The following is a 20,105-nucleotide window of genomic DNA, read 5'->3' as shown; positions in this document are numbered from 1 at the left end:
ATATACAACCATTCTGGAAGGGTATTTGGCAAACTATGAAAGATTTACATCCTTTTACATCAGTAATCCCACTTCTAGGAATCTATCCAGAGGATATACCTCCAAGAATATGAAAATACATATGCATAACATTATTGATTGTAACAGTATGCTTGTAATTGCAAAATACTGTAAATAACCCATATGCCCATAAACTGAAAGACTGAATAAAGTATGTACATACAATGTACTACAGGGTTGGCCAAAAGGTTCATTTTTTTCTGTAAGATGGCTCTAGTAGCACTTAGTTGTCTTTAACTTCATTTGAAACAATTTTGTTAGATTGTGACATCTGTCATATCAGTGTGCATTTAAAAAAAGACTTAACAAAATTGGTGAATTTTTGTGTAGCCATTTTAATATTGAAGATGAAAGAAAAAAAGCAACATTTTCGGCATATTATGCTTTATTATTTCAAGAAATGTAAAAACGCAACTGAAACGCAAAAAAAGATTTGTGCCAGTGTATGGAGAAGGTGCTGTGACTGATCGAACATGTCAAAAGCGGTTTGTGAAGTTTTGTGCTGGAGACTTCTCACTGGACGATGCTCCACAGTCGGTAGACCAGTTGTAGTGATCAAATTGAGAGATTAACTGAGAACAATCAACGTTATACAACGCGGGAGATAGCCAACATATTCAAAATATCTAAATCAAGCACTGAATATCATTTGCACCAGCCTGGTTATGTTAATTTCTTTGACATTTCGGTTCTACATAAGCTAAGTGAAAAAACCCTTCTTGACTGTATTTCCACATGTGATTCTGTACTTGAATGTAATGAAAACGTTCTGTTTTTAAAACAAATTGTGATGGGTGATGAAAAGTGGATACTGCGCAATAATGTGGAACAGAAGAGATCGTGGGGCAAGAGAAATGAACCACTACCAACCACAGCAAAGGCTGGTCTTCATCCAAAGAGGGTGATGTTGAGTATATGGTAGGATTGGAAGGGAGTCCTCTATTATGAACTTCTTCCAGAAAACCAAACCATTAATTCCAACAAGTACTGCTCCCAATTAGAGCAAATGAAAGCAGCACTCGACGAAAAGCATCCAGAATTAGTCAACAGAAAATGCATAATCTTCCATCAGGATTACGCAAGGCCGCGTGTTTCTTTGATGACCAGGCAAAAACTGTTACAGCCTGGCTAGGAAGTTCTGATTCATCCACCGCATTCATCAGACATTGCACCTTCGGATTTCCATTTATTTAGGTCTTTACAAAATTCTCTTAATAGAAAAACTTTCAATTCCCTGGAAGACTGTAAAAGGCAGCAGGTAGAGTTCTTTGCTCAAAAAGATAAAAATTTTGGGAAGATGGAAGTATGAAGTTGCCTGAAAAATGGCAGAAGGTAGTGGAACAAAAGGATGAATATGTTGTTCAATAAAGTTCTTGGTGAAAATGAAAAATATGTCTTTTATTTTTACTTAAAAACCAAAGGCACTTTTTGGCCAACCCAATAACTATGGAGTTGTAAATAATAAAGATGATCTCTATGAACTGATATGGAGTGATTTCCAGGATATACTGTTAAGTGAAAGAAGCAAAGTGCAAAGAGTATAATATGCTTGTCATGTAAGAAAAAAGAAGCTATGAGAAAATACACATGTATCAGCTCTTTTGTGTAAAAAGAAATGCATGATGGATACACCAGGGACTAATGTGATTAGTTACCAGTAGAGAGTTGGTAGGAATGGAGTGCAAAGAATTGGGGGTGGGACTGGCACAGGAGAGATGAGAAAGGAACAATATTTGAGTGTATCTTTTTGTAGAGCACTCTTTGAATAATGGCAATATTCCAGGTACTCTGAAAATAAAAACAATTTAAAGTAACCATGATGAGGGTGGGGGGGACACAAAACAAAATATAAACAGTCACAACAATCACAAATGAACCTAAGTGTACTACAGATGAACCACACGCAAAGGAGAGAGGAAGACAACTAACCTAAGTAAATCGAACACCATATTTTGACAGCATGGCTCAAGATAAAAAGAACTGCACACAAATAGTGTACTCTGTTAGGAAATTTCTAACAGGGATATGGGTTAGCAATCCTAAAATTACTTTATGTGTATCCTAGGATTGAACAAATAAATATACCATGGATAATTAGAGCCAGATTTCTCACTAGAAGAGAAGGAAAGGGCTTTTTGGAAACATGGTTGGTTCTAAGGCTTGGGCAAGGAAAACACAAGTTGAGCCTGGTTCAGCCTGCGGAACAGAAAGTAAGGAAGTGATTAAAAAAAATAATGGGCTTATTATCCAAAGCGTACAGGAGGCAACCTGAAGGAGCTCCCAATGGCCAAAGCCGGGACTTTGAGCAATAAAGTAACTTTTATTATAGAGTAACATATATATATTATATATAAAATAATAGAGTAAAATGAGCTCATACTGACACAAACAACTGAATAAATCAATGAAGGAAAAAGAACAGCTCTTCTTCACAGAATTATAATTAAGTGTAGAAGGAATGATGGAAACAGAAAACCACGATTAGGTAAATACTGAAGCAATAACTATTACAGGCAGAAATCATTAACAGATGCTAAAACTAGTGAGCAAAAGGATATTTGCATACTCTCAAAGAAACTTATTAATTAGAAAGGAAAAATTATTATTTATAGTGGAGAAATGTGGCAGACAGTACCTTAAGGAAGTGATCCAAGTTAGTGTAAGGCAAACCACATTACATACCCCACCTCACTGGTATGATGTACTGAGAAAGGTGGAATGTGATTTCTATGGTATTCTTGACAGAAATGCATAACCTCAATTGAATCCATGAGAGAACATCGGACAAACCTAAATCAATGGGCATTCTAAGTAGCTGGCCAGTGCTCTTCAAATGCATCCAGGTCATTAAAGACTGAGGAAGTGTCACAAATGGAAGAGACTAAAGGAGACATGACAATTAAAGGCAATGTGGGATCTTGAATCAGAAAGGGACATTAATGAGAAAACTACTGATTTCTCAGTAAGATCTCTATATTGGTTAATAATATTCCATCAGTGTTAATATTCAGTTTTCCAACGGTTTTGTAAGATGTTAACATTAAGGGAATCTGAGTGAAGGGCACAGGAGAACTCTACTATTTTTACAACTTTCTATAAGCTTAAAATTACTTTAAAAGTTTTTAAAAAAACAGTCGATCTAAATCTTTGGGGAACATGGTTTGGTGGATTCACATTATTCACCAAGCTGAATTCATACTACTGATAATTATTTTCAATTTTGAAAATCTTGAGAAGTCTCCACTTTTTGCACTATCACATGTTTATATCTTTATAATAGGTAGGGTTTCAACTTATGCATTACCATGTCTTTTTTCACGCCTGACAGTTCCTTAAGAATACATACTAAGACCTAGTTACTTTTACATTCTGTGACTAGCAGTCTTTGTCTAAAGGAAATGCTCTGTAATTGTATTCTGAATAAATGATTAAGTAAAAGATCTCAATGCTATAGGAATTATTTACTTACGCTCCACAAAGGAAGTAAAGAGCATTCTGAACCTGCTAAGCCGACTACCTTCATCAGCCCACATCCGTATCACCCCAACTCCTGTTTTAAGCGTTACATCGTTGGCCACAGTGCTGCAAAACTTGGCCTTCAGATTTTCAATAGAACTGCTCCCATCGTAGACTGCAACGAAATTTCTCTTGCATTCATTTGAGTGCTCCATCTGATAATCTAGGAACCTCAAATAAATCTGTAACATGAAAACAAAGAAAAACAGTGCTTTTAAAAAGATACATTAAAATTTCTAGTTCTATTATCCAATCAATATGTAAGTTAAAACTGCATTGAGTTATAACACCTGACAGAAAAACAATAACTAAAAGGATGATGCCTAAGTAGGTAAAAGAACTAAGACTAATGGTCTGTTTCTTTGGTTGTCTTACTAATGAAACCAAGCATTAAGGAACCTAGTTTGTGTTGTGTCTGTAAAGAGAAATTTTTTGCTCCATGACTATCTTACATGTTTTCCTTGTTATAAAAGCAAACTCGTGGTACTGAGAAACTGGGAAAATAAAAGAAACATAATTCTATTACTCTAACAATTATTGTGATAAACTTTTTTTTCTTCACATCTAAAAAAAAATTTATTTTTGGCTGTGTTGGGTCTTCGTTGCTGCGCGCGCTTTCTCTAGTTGTGGCGAGCAGGGTCTACTCTCGTTGCAGGGCCCGTGCTTCTCATTGTGGTGGCTTCTCTTGTTGCGGAGCATGGGCTCTAGGTGTGTGGGCTTCAGCAGTTGTGGTGCATGGGCTTAGTTGCTCCGCGGCATGTGGGATCTTCCCGCACCAGGGATCGAACCCACGTCCCCTGCATTGGCAGGTGGATTCTTAACCACTGCACCACCAGGGAAGTCGCTCTTCACATTTTCAAAACCTAAGTTTAATTGTAAGATACACACATCCTGCTTTTGCTGTAACACATCAAAACCTACCTATACTCTTCATAACTGTAATCATGCCCATGTCTTGTCATTTATTTACCCACTATCTCACTGTTGCACATTTAAGTGGTTTTAAGATTTTACTCCATAAATTAACAATTTCTATTTTCAGTCAGAAAGATTTAAACTGGAGTTTCAAAATACACACTATTATAGTTTTCTATTTTGCTTAGTATCCCCCTTCCTCAAATTTTATAGGCAGCTTGCTACCTGGCACTAAGTTATTCTTAAAATGTGCCTGACCCATTCTTATTTGAAGAGTTCCATTAGATTGTAGGCTTAGAAAGACCTTGAGCATAATCTCCAAAAGAATAGAATGAAATAGGTATTATTCTTTATGGGCTGGAAGGAAATTAAGGCTCACAGGGATTAAGGAATTTGCCCAAGGTTACTTAGGGCGAGGATTTGAACCTAGGTTGCTCTGACTCTTAAACTGTACGTTCTTCCCATTCCCTGGGATGCCTGTTATGTGTGCAGGCACACACACACACACACACACACTCTCTCTCATACACAGTTCACCTTTTGGCTCTACTTGTTCATAGGTAACTCTACAATTAAAATAATATTTTAGTGAATGAAGAATGAAGACTTCTTTGATTGCCTTTGGAGACATCTAGTGGGTATTCACCTGCTGGTTGCTATCCTGGAGGTAGCAGTATGATGCCACACCCATTCTTTATTTTAAAGGGCTTCATAAAACAAAAATGTCAGATATTTTTCCCCCTAAAATACCTTGAGGACATAAAACTAAGAACAAAAACTCAAAAATACAGCTCAGAGTTAAATTTTGACTAGTAACTTTGGCTTATTTGAAATGACCAATTAGCCACTTTCAAGAGACTGGTGGAAAATCACCAGTAATGGATTTCCATTTCAAAATTTCATAAAACCTCCAAAAATATATTTTAACACAGAAGCAATGTGTTTGCTTAAAATATATCATTTGTTTTCATTACTTTCTTCATCATTCATATAACCAAAACATACTGCCCATGGTTCTCTGGCAGTATCACTACTACTGTAATTATTTGTCTTCTCCATTAGATTGTACGGTCTTCTAATGAGCGTATCACATGCTAATTCTATCCAGTACAATTCTTGCTGACAGCAATTAATGAAAAAGTGACTAGGTTTATAAAACCTAGTTTGGTAGAGCTAAATACCAGAAAAATAATCAGGAAGTTTGAAGTATTTACTTTTTTTTTTTTTTTAACTGAAGAAACATGGTACTTGTATAAGGCCATAGTAAATGCTCTTTAAATATATAACTTTTAAAAGTCAAGGTTTTAAGGCAAGTCATATGACAAGAATGACATTCTTTTCTATTGTGAATACAGATAAATACTGGTTAATAGTTTAATTCAACTGATCTTCAGAAAATATTTCTAACAATATGAGGCTGACCAATTGCAATGGGTGAAGGGGTACACAAACTACTCTTCTCTCACCTAAATTACAGGAGACGAGATCTTTTAGTAAACACAAACACTCTTGGCCTCTTACCCACTCCTATACCCTCCCCAGGGAAGTGGAGAGAGTCACTTGGATGGGGGGGAATTTGGTCCCTTTTTCCTTCCCTCTTTCCCTGGACCAGCGAGTATGAGAAACAGTGACCTGGGTAAGTGGGTCTCTTCTGCAGATGCACCTTCCCTGGATGGGACGGTCCAGTCTAGACTGAGGTAGGTGGACCTAGTGGGTAGGGAATAAGCAAATCTAGTTTGATTCTCTCACTAAGTTGCTTCCCCTAGCCTTTAGTGTAATAAAGGGGCTAGTCTGAATCTTCATGTTCTCAACTGGTTCGTAACTCCAGTGGGGAAAAAAACGCTTTTTACTAGAGCCCCCAAAAGAAATGCAATGAAATCCTCAGAAAGCTGTTATTTTTATGGAAAGGCCACTGATAAAAATAGACTAAAACACTACTTACATACTCAACACCAATGACTTCTTTTGTATATATAAGTGAATATTTCTTCAACATCACCCATTAAGTACTTTACCCCATTTTGAGTACTCAAGGGTTATGGTGGTCTTTCATATTTTTTCTTTTAAAGTACTCAAATAAAATCATCTGCTTACTTTCTTATTTAACACAATTTTTAAAATCTGACCCACTTTTTACAAAATAAATTTATTTATTTTTGGCTGCATTGGGTCTTCGTTGCAGCACGTGGGCATCCTCTAGTTGCAGTGAGTGGGGGCTACTCTTCGTTGCGGTGCGAGGGCTTCTCACTGCAGTGGCTTCTCTTGTTGCAGAGCACAGGGTCTAGGTGTGTGGGCTTCAGTAGTTGTGGCACACAGGCTCAGCAGTCGTGGCTCACGGGCCCTAGAACATGCGGGCTCAGTAATTGTGGCTTGTGGGCTCTAGAGCGCAGGCTCAGTAGTTGTGGCACACGGGCTTAGTTGCTCTGTGGCATGTGGGATCTTCCCAGACCAGGGCTCGACCCGTATCCCCTGCACTGGCAGGCAGATTCTTAACCACTGCACCACCAGGGAAGTCCCTTGATCCACTTTCCATGTCAACTGTGAACAGTACTTTTTATGTTAACTTTAAAAAATCGACTTACTTTTATTAATAAAAAGTAACATTCTCCACTATTCAACATTCTAGGTCACACTCCTAACAAACTTATGAATATAGAATCATTTCTTCATGAAGTATTTCAAGAAAGAGCAAGATCTAAAGTATTAATTTCACTTAAGCATTTAAATACTTAACTATTAAATATGGTCAAAAACCCCCACCTCTGTACATTCATCCCTCAGTATCCATGGGGAACTGGTCCTAGAAAGGACCTGATCTGGATACCAAAATCTGCAGATGCTCAAGTCCTATAGTCAGCCCTCTGTATTTGTGCTTCTGCATCTATAGATCCAACCAAATGCAGATTGTGTAGTACTATAATATTTATTGAAAAAAATCAGTATATAAGTGAACCTGTGCAGTTCAATTCTGTGCACAACTGACCCTTGAACAACGTGGGTTTGAACTGTGCAGGTCCACTTATATGGATTTTATTCAATAAATATATACTACAGTACTACACAGTCTGTAGTTGGTTGAATCTGAGGATGCGGAACCTCAGATACAGAGGGCTGACTATACAGCTATACTCAGAATTTCAACTGCAAGCAGGTTGGTAGCCCTATCCCCTGTGTTGTTCAAGTGTCAACTGTACAGCTAAAGCCTTCTATGTTCCCATTATCTTTCCTACACATCCCATCCTAAGTATAATTTTTATAATTCCTATGTACAGTTTTAGATTTTTAAATTTATGTATCTGTAAAAATATATAGTATTTTTTGTATATTTTATTTACTTTTTTGTGTATTTTAAAATCTTGGATCAACTGTAGAAATGAGTCACTATCCATTTTCCTTTTGGACATTTAGCTTGCTTCCACTTTTTAAAATATTAAATACTGCTGTAAACATTCTTGTATTCTCGTTATGCTCTCATATGATGAGTATCTGGGTATTTATCTAGAAGCAGGGTTGCTGTATTGTAGGACATAACAATTTTCAGCTTTACCTGAGCATACCAAATGACTTTCCAAGGTGGCTGTAGCAATTTATTCTTCCAAAGTAAGTTAAGAGAATTTCAGTTCCTCAATCCTTGCTGACATTTGGTCACAAGACATTCAGTCAAGTCTCAAGTAATATATAATAAAATCCTCTGACAAATGCAGAGTCAAGCGACAGCCACCATAATCAAGAAGTTCCATCACCCCCCAAATTCCCTCCTGCTGCTCCTCAGCAGTCAAAATCCATCTTCAATCTTGTTTCCTGGCAACCAATGACCTTTTGCTGTCGTTCCACCTTTCCCATATAAATAAAAAAATTTTTTTTTGTTGGCTGTGCTGGGTCTTCATTGCTGCACATGGGCTTTTCTCTAGTTGCGGTGAGCAGGGGCTACTCTTCGTTGTGATGCGTGGGCTTCTCATCGCGATGGCTTCTCTTGTTGTGGGCCCCAGAGTGCACAGGCTTCAGTAGTTGTGGCGTGTGGGCTCAGTAGTGGTTTGTGGGCTCTAGAGCACAGGCTCAGTAGTTGTGGCACACAGGCTTAGTTGCCCTGCAGCATGTGGGATCTTCCCGGACCAGGGATCAAACCCATGTCCCCTGCATTGGCAGGCAGATTCTTAACCACTGGACCACCAGGGAAGTCCTAAGTAAAAGTTTTATACAAATAAAATCACAGTATTCTGAGTCTGGATTCTTTGATTAGCACAATGCATTTGAGATTCTTCTATGCTACTGCATCACCAATAGTTCGTCTCTTTTTATTCCTGAATACATTTCACTACATAGATGTACCAAACCTTATTAACAACTGAGGAACACTTAACACTGTTCCCAGTTTTTGTTCATTATGGATAAAGCTACCATAAACATTCACATTCATGTTCTTTGTGTGTAAACATATTTTTCCTTCTCCTGGGTACCCAGTCAGGAGACTGCTGAATAACATGGTAACTTTATAGGAAACCATCAAGCTGTTTTCCAAAATGGCTATATCATTTTGCATTCCTACCAGGAATGTTATTAGATTCCCAGTTGCTCTACATAGTTCCTAGCACCTGGTATTGTTTTTAAAAATTAGTTATTTTAATAGAGGTATAGAGCTATCCCACTGTGGTTTTAATTTTCAGTTTTGAAATGTCTAAATCTTCTTTGGTGAGGTGTCTGTTCCAACCTTCTGCCCATTTTTAAACTGGGTACTTTTCTTATGGTTGCGTTTTGAGTTCTGGGTTAAAGAAGTCTTTTGACAAATGATTTACAAATATTTTCTCTTAGTGCCTTTTTTTTTTCACTCAACAATGTCCTTCACAGAGAAAAATCTTTAATTTTAATGAAGTCCAATTTATAAGATTTTCTTTTATGGATTCTCCTTTGATGTCATACCTAAAAACTCTTTCCCTAACCCAAAGTCAGAGATTTTGCCTATGTTTTCTTCTAAAAGTTTTGCAATATACTTGTTTTTATGTAAGATATTAAGATATAAGTATAGTTCAAATTTTTTTTTTTTTTTGCAGTATGCAGGCCTTTCACCGCTGTGGCCTCTCCCGTTGCGGAGCACAGGCTCCGGATGCGCAGGCTCAGCGGCCATGGCTCACGGGCCCAGCTGCTCCGTGGCATGTGGGATCCTCTCGGACCGGGGCATGAATCCGTGTCCCCTGCATCGGCAGACGGACTCTCAACCACTGCGCCACCAGGGAAGCCCCTGGGTGTTGAGTTTTTAAGATTGAGATAATCATGTAGCTTTCCTTCTTAATTTATATAATGAATTACATTGATTTTTCAAATGTTGAATTGGCCTTGCATTCCTGGGATAAACCACACTTGGCTGTGATTACTTAGGTGTATTATACTTTTCATATATTGCTGGATTAGACTGGCTAATACTTGAAGGATTTTTGCATCTATTTTCTTATCAAAAATTTTTTTTGACGTGGACCATTTTTAAAGTCTTTATTGAATTTGTTACAATATTGCTTCTGCTTTATGTTTTGTTTTTTTGGCTGCAAGACACGTGGGATCTTAGCTCCCCGACCAGGGATCAAACCTGCACCGCATGCATTGGAAGGCAAAGTCTTAACCACTGGACCACCAGGGAAGTCCCCTGCAACTATTTTCTGGAATAACAATTATGATACCAATTCCAACATGTGGGTTTTTTTTGCCCCCCCCCCCCCACCAGTAATTCTCAAACATCAGCTGGGTGTCCTACAATTGAACTCAATTATGACACCATCTACCCAGAGACATCATCCGATTCTGAAGGTTGAGGGCTCCCAGGGGACTGGCCTCCACTTCAGATGCCAAACACGAGTCCAGGTTGTCACATGATTCTGACTGACTGGCTATAAATCTGATGTTCCTAAGATCTCATTCTTGGGTTCCTTTAATTTGCTAGGTGGCTTACAGGACTCAGAAAACCAGTTTACTTACTAGATTATTTGTTACCCTGGTAATAAGCCTCCAACTCTTGGGGATTTCCAGAAGTCACCTCATTAACATAAACTCACTTGTGGTTGAAAGGGGCTTGTTATGAATAACAAGACACCCATATCAACTTTATGGCACTGAAACATTTTCAGGAACTGGGAACAAGAGACCAAATATTATAACAATAGATGCTCTCATTGCTCTTATCACTCAGGAAATTCCAAGGGTTTTGCGAGCTCTGAGCCAGAAATGTGCATGAAGACCAAATATATATATATTTCTTATTACAGAGCAAAACCTCACAGGGGGAATATTGATCAGTAATTTCCTTATAATGTGTTCGGTGGTATCAGGGTGATGCTTGTCTTGAGTTTAGAAGTGTTCCTCCCCTTGTACTTCCTGGAAGAGATTGCAAAGAACTGGCATTATTTCCCCTTTAAATGTTTGTTGTAATTTGTCAGTGTATCCATTTAGGAGCTTTCTTTGTAAGAAGGTTTTTAACTATGAATTCAATTTATTTCATAAATATATGGCCGTTCAGGTTACATATTTCTTCTTAGATGTGTCTGGGCAGCTTGTGGTTTTTAAGGAATTTGTCCAGTTCGTTTGAGTCATCTGATTTTGGGGCACAGAAAGGTCCACTGTTTTACTGGAGGGTCTATAGCGAGGTCCTCTGTTTTGTTCCTGACGTTGGTAAAATGGTTTTACCAACCAATATTCATCCAGATATTTACCATTTCTGTACCCTTTCATGAAATTCCAAGATTCTTTCTAGTGCCATTTCTCTTTTATCTAAAGAACTTCCTTAGCATTTTTTTATAGCAGGTCTGCAGGAAATGAATTCTTTGTTTGTTTTTATTAGGGTATGTACTTACTTTGCCCTCATTCCTGAAATGATATTTTTGCTGGATATAAAATTCTTAAGTTCAGGGCTTCCCTGGTGGTGCAGTGGTTGAGAGTCCGCCTGCCAATGCAGGGAACACGGGTTCGTGCCCCGGTCCGGGAAGATCCCACATGCCGCGGAGTGGCTGGGCCCGTGAGCCATGGCCGCTGGGCCTGCACGTCCGGAGCCTGTGCTCCGCAACAGGAGAGGCCACAACAGTGACAGGCCCGCATACCACACACACACACACACACAAAAATTCTTAAGTTCATAGTTCCTTTTTTCAGCACTTAAAGGTTTTGATGCTTGGCTTTTATGATTTCTGAAGAGAAATCCAGTCATTCAAATTGTTTCTTTATACAAAATACATCATTTTTCTGTGTCACAGCTCAAAGCTTTCAATCTTAGGTTTCAAGTAGCTTGATTTGATATGAGTAGGCTTTGTTTTATGTTTGTTTTTATCCTGTTTGGTGTTTGCTATGCTTCTTGAATCTGTAAATTTGTCTTTCAGCAATTTTTTTGCAGTTATTTCTTCGAATTTTTTTTCTACAACAAACTTTTCTCTTTCTGGTACTTAAGTGACATAAATTTTAGGCCTTTAGAAACTGTTCCACAGGTCCCTGAGACTTTAGTATAATTTGTTTTCAATTTTTTTTTCCTCAGTACTTCAAATTAGGTCGTTTCTACTGAGTCACCTTCAAGTTTACTGACTTTCCTCTATAATCTCCACTCTCCTATTGGCCCATACAGTGAATATATTTTAGAAGTTTAAGATATATTTTTTCCATTCTAAAATTTTCACTTGGTTCATTTTTATAGTTTCTATTTATCTGCTAAGATCTATCTTTTCAGGCTTCCCTGGTGGTGCAGTGGTTGAGAGTCCACCTGCCGATGCAGGGGACAAGGGTTCGTGCCCCAGTCCAGGAAGATCCCACATGCCGCGGAGCAGCTGAGCCTATGAGCCATGGCTGCTGAGCCTGCGCGTCCGGAGCCTGTGCTCCGCAATGGGAGAGGCCACAGCAGTGAAGGCCCGCATACCGCAAAAAGAAAAAAAAAAAAGATCTATCTTTTCACTCATTTCAGGAATGTTTATCTTTACCTTATGGAACATGGTTATATTGTTGCTATAAAATCTACAATTCATCTGAGTCCTGTTAGGGTTGGGATCTGCTGCTTTCTCCTTTCAGAATTAATCACATTTCCCTGGTTCTTTATATTGCCAGTAATTTTAAAATTATATCCTGCACATTTTGGATATAACACTGAAACTCTGGGTCCTCTTAAAAATCTGTGGACAATGCCGAGTTCTGTTGCTTGTTTTATCAGGCAACCTACCCAGAAACGTTCAGACTGCATGTACTGCCTCTTTTTGTGGGTGTGGGTTCCAGTGTTGGTTCAGTTTTCAAGGCCTTTGCTGTGCTATGTAGACTTGCCCAGGGCATGCCCTACTCAGGCACTTGGATAGTGTTTATAATGTAATTTGGTCCTCAACACCTTTGCCATGTTTCTGTGGGCCTGTTCCATGCATATGCAGCTCAGGAGGAAGCCAGAATTAGCACCTGTCTCTACCTCCCTGTTCTCCAAGACTTCTCATTCTCTGGGTAACACAGTTTCCTCTTCTCGGTTCCTCTGGTGGCCAGAAAGATAAGTTTTCCTCAGTTTTTAATCTCTTAACCTGTTATGAGTTCTGAGTGACTAAGAACAAAGAGAAAAAAAAATAATGGGGATCCCCTCCATACTCTCCAGACATCACCATATCCTTTTCCAAGTTCTACTGGTTAAGGAGATGGGGTTTCAGTTGCTGCTGTAGCTGCTGTGACTGGTGCTGACCTTGGGCAGAGCTAGTAAAGGGGAAAAAACAAACCAGGGACGCCCCTCTGCCCTCAGTTTGTAAGGGCCCCTTTCTCAGTCTTCTGGCTAGAGCGCTTTCTTCTGTCTGTACCTGCTTTCAGTTCCACAAACCAGCCCAAAAGACAAAGGAGAAGGAAAAAAAACTGTGATTCTTACCCTTTTGGGGTGATTATTAAAGTTTTTACTTCCTTCCCAAACCCATCTTCTAAAGGTTACTTTTCAGAATCCTTATGCAATTGCTTTTAGTGTTCTATCCAGAGTTCTCAGTAATAAGTTAAGAGCAATAAGCTATAGTGGGCTTACTCTATCTTGGCTGGTTCTGGAAGTCATTTATTTTAATGTAGTATAATTGATAAATCTTATCTTTATGGTTTACACTTTGTGTCTTCTTTGTTTTTAATAAAACGTTTCCTAACCAAAGGTTATATTTAGAACCATACTCCTGTATTTTCTTCTAAACGTTTTAGTTTTAACATTTAGGAATGAATTTTATGTCAAGTGCAAGACAGAGATCTCACATCAATAGTCAACTGTTGTAACATCAATTATCAAGTGTCTCCTTTTGATCCGGCATGCTATATATTATATACCAAGCTTCCATACGTGTGTAGTCCTACTTTTAGAAATCTTACTCAGTTTTATCAGTTTGCATACCCCAATGATAAATGCATTCTGTCCAACTACCCCAACTTTATCTCGAAGGGTAAGCACTCCACTTTGTTTTTATTCAAAATTGTCATGGTTCTTCTGGACCCTTTCCTCTTCTTTGTGAATTTTAGAATTAGCTTGCCAAGTTCCCCAGAAAGCCGTGCTGGGATCTGGACTGGAATTTTAAATTGATAGATTAATTAGGGAACAAAAAACATTTCCATCTTCCCATCCATGAAAATGGTGCATGTCTCTCTCTTCCCCCATTTCTGTAGGCCTTCTTTTGTGTATTTCAATATAATTTAAAAATTTACTTCCTGGTACCTTATGATTTGTTCTTTTCAGTTTTTTTTTTAAGTTTTACTTTCAAACTGCTTTTGGCTGTAGTACAGAAAACCAATTTATTTTTCTAGCTCATGAACATTTTTTCTTTCTCTCATCTTGTTGCATTGACCACCACCAATAAAATACTAGCAATAGACATAAGTCTAAAGAAAATGATTTTAAGGTTTCACCGTCAACTATGATGTTTGCTTTAAGGATTTTAGTAGATATTCCTCATCATGCTGAAGATACATCCTATGTTGGAATTACATATGTGGTAAACTACATCATTTGATTTTCTCATATTAAACTGTCCAAAAATTTCTAAGATAAGCCCATCTTCGGTTATGATTTCTAAAAAAAATTTGGTAGGTTTAGTTTGTTACTGTTTAGTCTTTTTTTTTCCCTCCTTCATTTTATAATTCTCTGGCTTAAAATTCTCTCATTCTATTTATTTAGTTTTGATAAAACAGGCTGGGGAAAGTTCTTTCTTCTTCAGTTTTCTAAAACAGTTTATATAACATGTTCCTTGAGTATCTGGTAAAATCTAATTTGGCTAGTTTTTCTGTTAACATACTTTAAGTACAAAATCAATTTCATCAATTTGGTAAGAGTTTATTTAGGTTTTCTATTTCTTTGATTTAATTTTGATAAATTGTATATATGTATACACATACATTATATATTTCAGGAAATTGTCCACTTAGACTGTTTACAAATGTATTAACAAAGAACAGTCTGAAGCACTTTGATTATGGAAAATGTCAAACATGCATAAGGAGAAAAAAGAGTATCATAAACCCATTTCCCATCCCCTAACTTTAGCTTTATCTATACCTCTCCCCACTTCTGCCTCTCATGTATTATTTTGGGACAAATTCCAGAGATATCATTTCACATGTTAAATAGTTCCATATGTACTGTTAAAGATGACTTTAAAAAATAACCTCATATTATCACACCAAACAAATGAATAATTTCCTAATATAAAATACCAGTGTTCAGACTTCTAATTGTCTCTTAATGTTCCCACCCTTTTCTAGTTTGTTTGAGTCCAAACTCAGTCATTCGACTTACATTTTTTTTTTTTTTTTTTTTTTGCGGTACGCGGGCCTCTCACTGTTGTGGCCTCTCCCGTTGCGGAGCACAGGCTCCGGACGCGCAGGCTCAGCGGCCATGGCTCACGGGCCCAGCCGCTCCGCGGCATGTGGGATCTTCCCAGACCGGGGCACGAACCCGTGTCCCCTGCATTGGCAGGCGGACTCTCAACCACTGCGCCACCAGGGAAGCCCCGACTTACATTTTTTAATCATTTGACTTACATTTCTTAATCTGTAGGGTCCCCTGCTGGTTTTCTTTTTCCCTTTGTAATTTATTTATTGAGGAAATGCTTTTTTTTTTTTTTTTTTTTTCAGCAGGTCTTCTTCATAGTTTGTCTTATAATGGTTTCTAATCTCAGCTGTAGTTGATTTACCACCTTTTCCACTTCTAACATAATTTATGTCTTTTTTTTCTAGGTCAATCTTGCCAGAAGTATGTCCATTGTTATTATTATTTTTAAACAAAGGGCCAGCTTTAGCTTTTGTTGACTCTTTCTTTTTGTGAATTTTTTTTTTTTTTTTTGGTACACGGGCCTCTCACTGTTGCAGCCTCTCCCATTGCGGAGCACAGGTTCTGGACGCGCAGGCTCAGTGGCCATGGCGCACGGGCCCAGCTGCTCTGCAGCATGTGGGATCTTCCCAGCGTGGGGCACGAACCCGTGTCTCCTGCACCGGCAGGCGGACTCTCAACCACTGTGCCCCCAGGGAAGCCCTCTTTTTGTGAATTTTTAATTTCACTTATTTCTGCTCTTTTATTACTGCCCGTTCTTTGGATATTTTGGTCATTCTTTTAGCTTCTTGAGTTGAATTTTAGCTCATTAAGTTTAAATCTTTTTCTTCTAAAAGAAGCATTTATGATCATAAATTCCCTAAAGTACTTTTAGGAGTATCCCACAAGTTTTGATATGTAGTATTTTCACTATTGCTAAGTTTTTTATAAATGTGTACAAATTTCCATCCTGATTTTTTTATGTGACCTATCAATTACAAGGTGGTATATTATTAAATTTCTAAACATATGGGTTTTTTAAAGTTGAAGTTTAGTTGATTTATAATGTTAATTTCTGCTGTAGAGCAAAGTGATTCAGTTATATGTGTGTGGGAGGGAGATGCAAGAGGGAGGAGATATGGGGATATATGTATATGTATAGCTGACTCACTTTGTTATACAGCAGAAACTAACACACCGTTGTAAAGCAATTATAGTCCAAAAAGATGTTAAAAACAAAAAGATAAAAAATAAAATGTTTAAAACGGTTTTAAATTGTAAAATAGTTAGATATCAACAACAATGAAGACACTACATATCAAAACTCATGAAACATCTAAGGAAATACTTCGTAGCATACTGATAGCCCTAAGTACCTGTTAGAGAAAGAAGAACATTTGAAAATTAATTACCAAAGAATTCAATACAAGAAGCTGCAAAAAGAATCACAAGGTAAATCCGAAGAAAGCAGAAGAAATAAAAGCACAAATTGAGAAAATGGGAAGCAAAGAAACGAGAGTTGATTTTTTAAAAAAGCAGTTCTTGAAAACAAACCTCTGGCAAACTGATAAAGAAAAAAAAAGAGCAAAGGCACAAATTTAAAATGGCAAATAGAACTGAGGTTTTAAAAACTGTAAAAGAATACCGTGTAAAATATTATACCAATAAATGTGGAACCAGAAAGCATGAGCAATATTCTAGAAAAATAACTTTAAACTCAAAAAGAGATTGAAAATCTAAATAAACCTAAAATATTAAAATAAAGAAAAATATATTCTTTTCCATTATGGTTTATCTCAGGACATTGCATATAGTTCCCTGTGGTATAGAGTAGGACCTTGTTGTTTATCCATTCTATATGTAATAGTTTGCATCTGTTAATCCCAAACTCCCAATCCATCCCTCCCCCACCCTACCTCCCCCTTGGCAACCACAAGTCTTTCTCTATGTCTGTATGTTTCTGTTTCGTAGATAGGTTTATTGTGTCATATTTTAGATTCCACATAAAAGTGATATCATATGGTACTTGTCTTTTTCTGACTTACTTCCCTTAGTATGATAAGCTCTAGTTCCATTCATGTTGCTGCAAATGGCATTATCCTATTCTTCTTTATGGCTAAGTAGTAGTCCATTGTACATATGTACCACATATTCTTTAACCATTCATCTGTCGACTGACATTTAGGTTATTTCCATATCTTCGTTATTGTAAATAGTGCTACTATGAACATAGGAATGCATGTATCTTTTCAGACTACAGCTTTGCCTGGATATATGCCCAGGAGTGGGGCTGCTGGATCATATGGTAATTCTTAGTTTTTTGAGGAATCTCCATACTGTTCTCCATAGTGGCTGCACCAACTCACATTCCCACCAACAGTGTAGGAGAGTTCCATTTCCTCCACACCCTATTCAGCCTTTGTTATTTGTAGACTTTTTGTTGGCCATTCTGACCAGTGTGAGGTGGTACCTCATTGTAGTTTTGCTTGGCATTTCTCCAATAATTAGCAATGTTGAGCATCTTTTCATATGCCTATTGGCCATCTGTATTTCTTCTTTAGAGAAATGTCTATTTATGTGTTCTGCTCATTTTTCAATTGGGTTGCTTGTTTTTTTGTTGAGTTGTATGAGCTGTTCGTATATTTTGGAAATTAAGCCCTTGTCAGTTGCTTCGTTTGCACAGATTTTCTTCTATTCTGTAGGTTGTCTTTTCATTTTGTTTATGGTTTCCTTTGCTGTGAAAAAGCTTGTAAGTTTGATTAGGTCCCATTTGTTTATTTTTGTTTTTATTTCTATTGCCTTGGGAGACTGACCTGAGAACACATTCATATGATTTATGTCACACAACGCTTTGCCTATGATGTCTTCTAGTCGTTCCATGGAGTCATGTCTTATGTTTCAGTCTTTAAGCCATTTTGAGCTTTTTTGTGTGTATGTATGGTGTGAGGGTGTGTTCTAACGTCACTGATTTACAAGCAGCTGCCCAACTTTCCTAGCAACATATGGGGTTTTAAAGTTATTGTTTGGTTGCTGGTTCCTAATTTAATTGCATTTTTGTCAGAGGATGCTCTGCATGATACCAAGCACTGGTATGTATGGCAGACTTCCTTTTTCCATTCAGTGTATGGATCAGTTTCCATAAATGTTTCAGGCATGCTTGTAGAGAATGAAAATTCTCTGGATGTTGCAAGTCAAAATATCATGTTCCATTAGGCAAACTGTGTTGTTTAAATCTTCTAAGCCTTGACATTTTTTTTTTTGCATGCTTGATTAATTACTGAGAGGCAAAAAAAATTACATGCTATAATTGTGGATTTGTCAGTTTTCCTCAGAAACTGTCAATTCATGTTTTGTACATTTTGAGGCTATATTAATACATAAAATTTAAAATATATCTTCCTTGTGAATTCGTGACAATCTTGATTTCAATTTTAATAGCTGTATCAGCTCTTTTAGTATCTATTTTATTCCTATTTCTGTATTTTCAAAATTTCCTTTAGTTAACCTAAAACAGGATTTACTTGGATTTTAAATATAGCAGTTGGTCCAATTATTATTTTTGCCCCCAAATACCTTAATTTTGCCCTCATTTTTTTTTTAATCCACACACTGTTTCCAGTTTTTATTTCAATTTTACCATTTGAAACATTTATTTTGGAATAAATTATGTTTTATGGCTGTATTAATGCTTTTCTGTGAGGGAACCATAACTCCTCAAATTTTAACATAATTTTGTGATACATATTTGGATATATGTAAATGACCTTTTGAATGTTACACTGTCATTGTTGAAGCATTTTAATTGTTTCTTTTTTGAATTTTATTCATTTTATTTGAATATTATTTATTTTTTTACACAGCAGGTTCTTCTTAGTCATCCATTTTACACATATTAGTGTATATATGTCAATCCCAATTCCCAATTCATCACACCATCCCTCCACCCCACTTTCCACCATTGGTGTCCATACTTTTGTTCTCTACATCTGTGTCTCAATTTCTACCCTGCAAACCAGTTCATCTGTACCATTTTTTTAGATTCCACATATATGTGTTAATATATGATATTTGTTTTTCTCTCTTTGCCTTACTTCATTCTGTATGACAGTCTCTAGATCCATCCACATCTCTCCAAATGACCCAATTTCGTTCCTTATTATGGCTGAGGAATATTCCATTGTATATATGTACCACAACTTCTTGATCCATTCGTCTGTCAATGGGCATTTAGGTTGCTTCCATGACCTGGCTATTGTAAATAGTGCTGCAATGAACATTAGGGTGCATGTGTGTTTTTGAATTATGGTTTTCTCTGGCTATATGCCCAGTAGTGGGATTGCTGGGTCATATGGTAATTCTATTTTTAGTTCTTTAAGGAACCTCCAAACCATTCTCCATAGTGGCTGTATGAATTTATATTCCCACCAACAGTGAAAGAGGGTTCCCTTTTCTCTGCACCCTCTCCAGCATTTGTTGTCTGTAGATTTTCTGATGATGCCCATTCTGACTGGTGTGAGGTGATACCTCATTGTAGTTTTGATTTGCATTTCTCTAATAATTAGTGATGTTGAGCAGCTTTTCATGTGCTTCTTTGCCATCTGTATGTCTTCTTTGGAGAAATGTCTATTTAGGCCTTCTGCCCATTTTTTGATTGTCTTGTTTGTTTTTTTAATATTGAGCTTCATGAGCTGTTTACATATTTTGGAGATTAATCCTTTGTCCATTGATTCATTTGCAAATATTTTCTCCCATTCTGAGGGTTGTCTTTTCGTCTTGTTTGTAGTTTCCTTTACTGTGCAAAAGCTTTTAACTTTCATTAGGTTCCATATGTTTATTTTTGTTTTTATTTCCATTACTC

The 20,105-nt window shown here is 37.2% G+C and overlaps 1 protein-coding gene across 1 annotated transcript in view; it reads right to left on the bottom strand.

The window, feature by feature from the left end:
* The window catches only part of NETO2 (neuropilin and tolloid like 2), a 66,563-nt gene that overhangs the window by 20,313 nt on the left and 26,145 nt on the right, over positions 1–20,105 (bottom strand). Inside the window, exon 8 of the mRNA XM_024752014.1 lies at positions 3,530–3,758. Within this exon, the coding sequence (XP_024607782.1) occupies positions 3,530–3,758 (229 nt within the window). The remainder of the gene's footprint in view (positions 1–3,529; positions 3,759–20,105) is intronic.

The sequence above is a fragment of the Neophocaena asiaeorientalis genome, unplaced genomic scaffold (assembly GCF_003031525.2).
Source record: "Neophocaena asiaeorientalis asiaeorientalis breed wild unplaced genomic scaffold, Neophocaena_asiaeorientalis_V1.1 scaffold331, whole genome shotgun sequence".
Lineage (NCBI taxonomy): Eukaryota > Metazoa > Chordata > Mammalia > Artiodactyla > Phocoenidae > Neophocaena > Neophocaena asiaeorientalis.
This window is presented reverse-complemented; position numbering and strand designations above follow the sequence as displayed.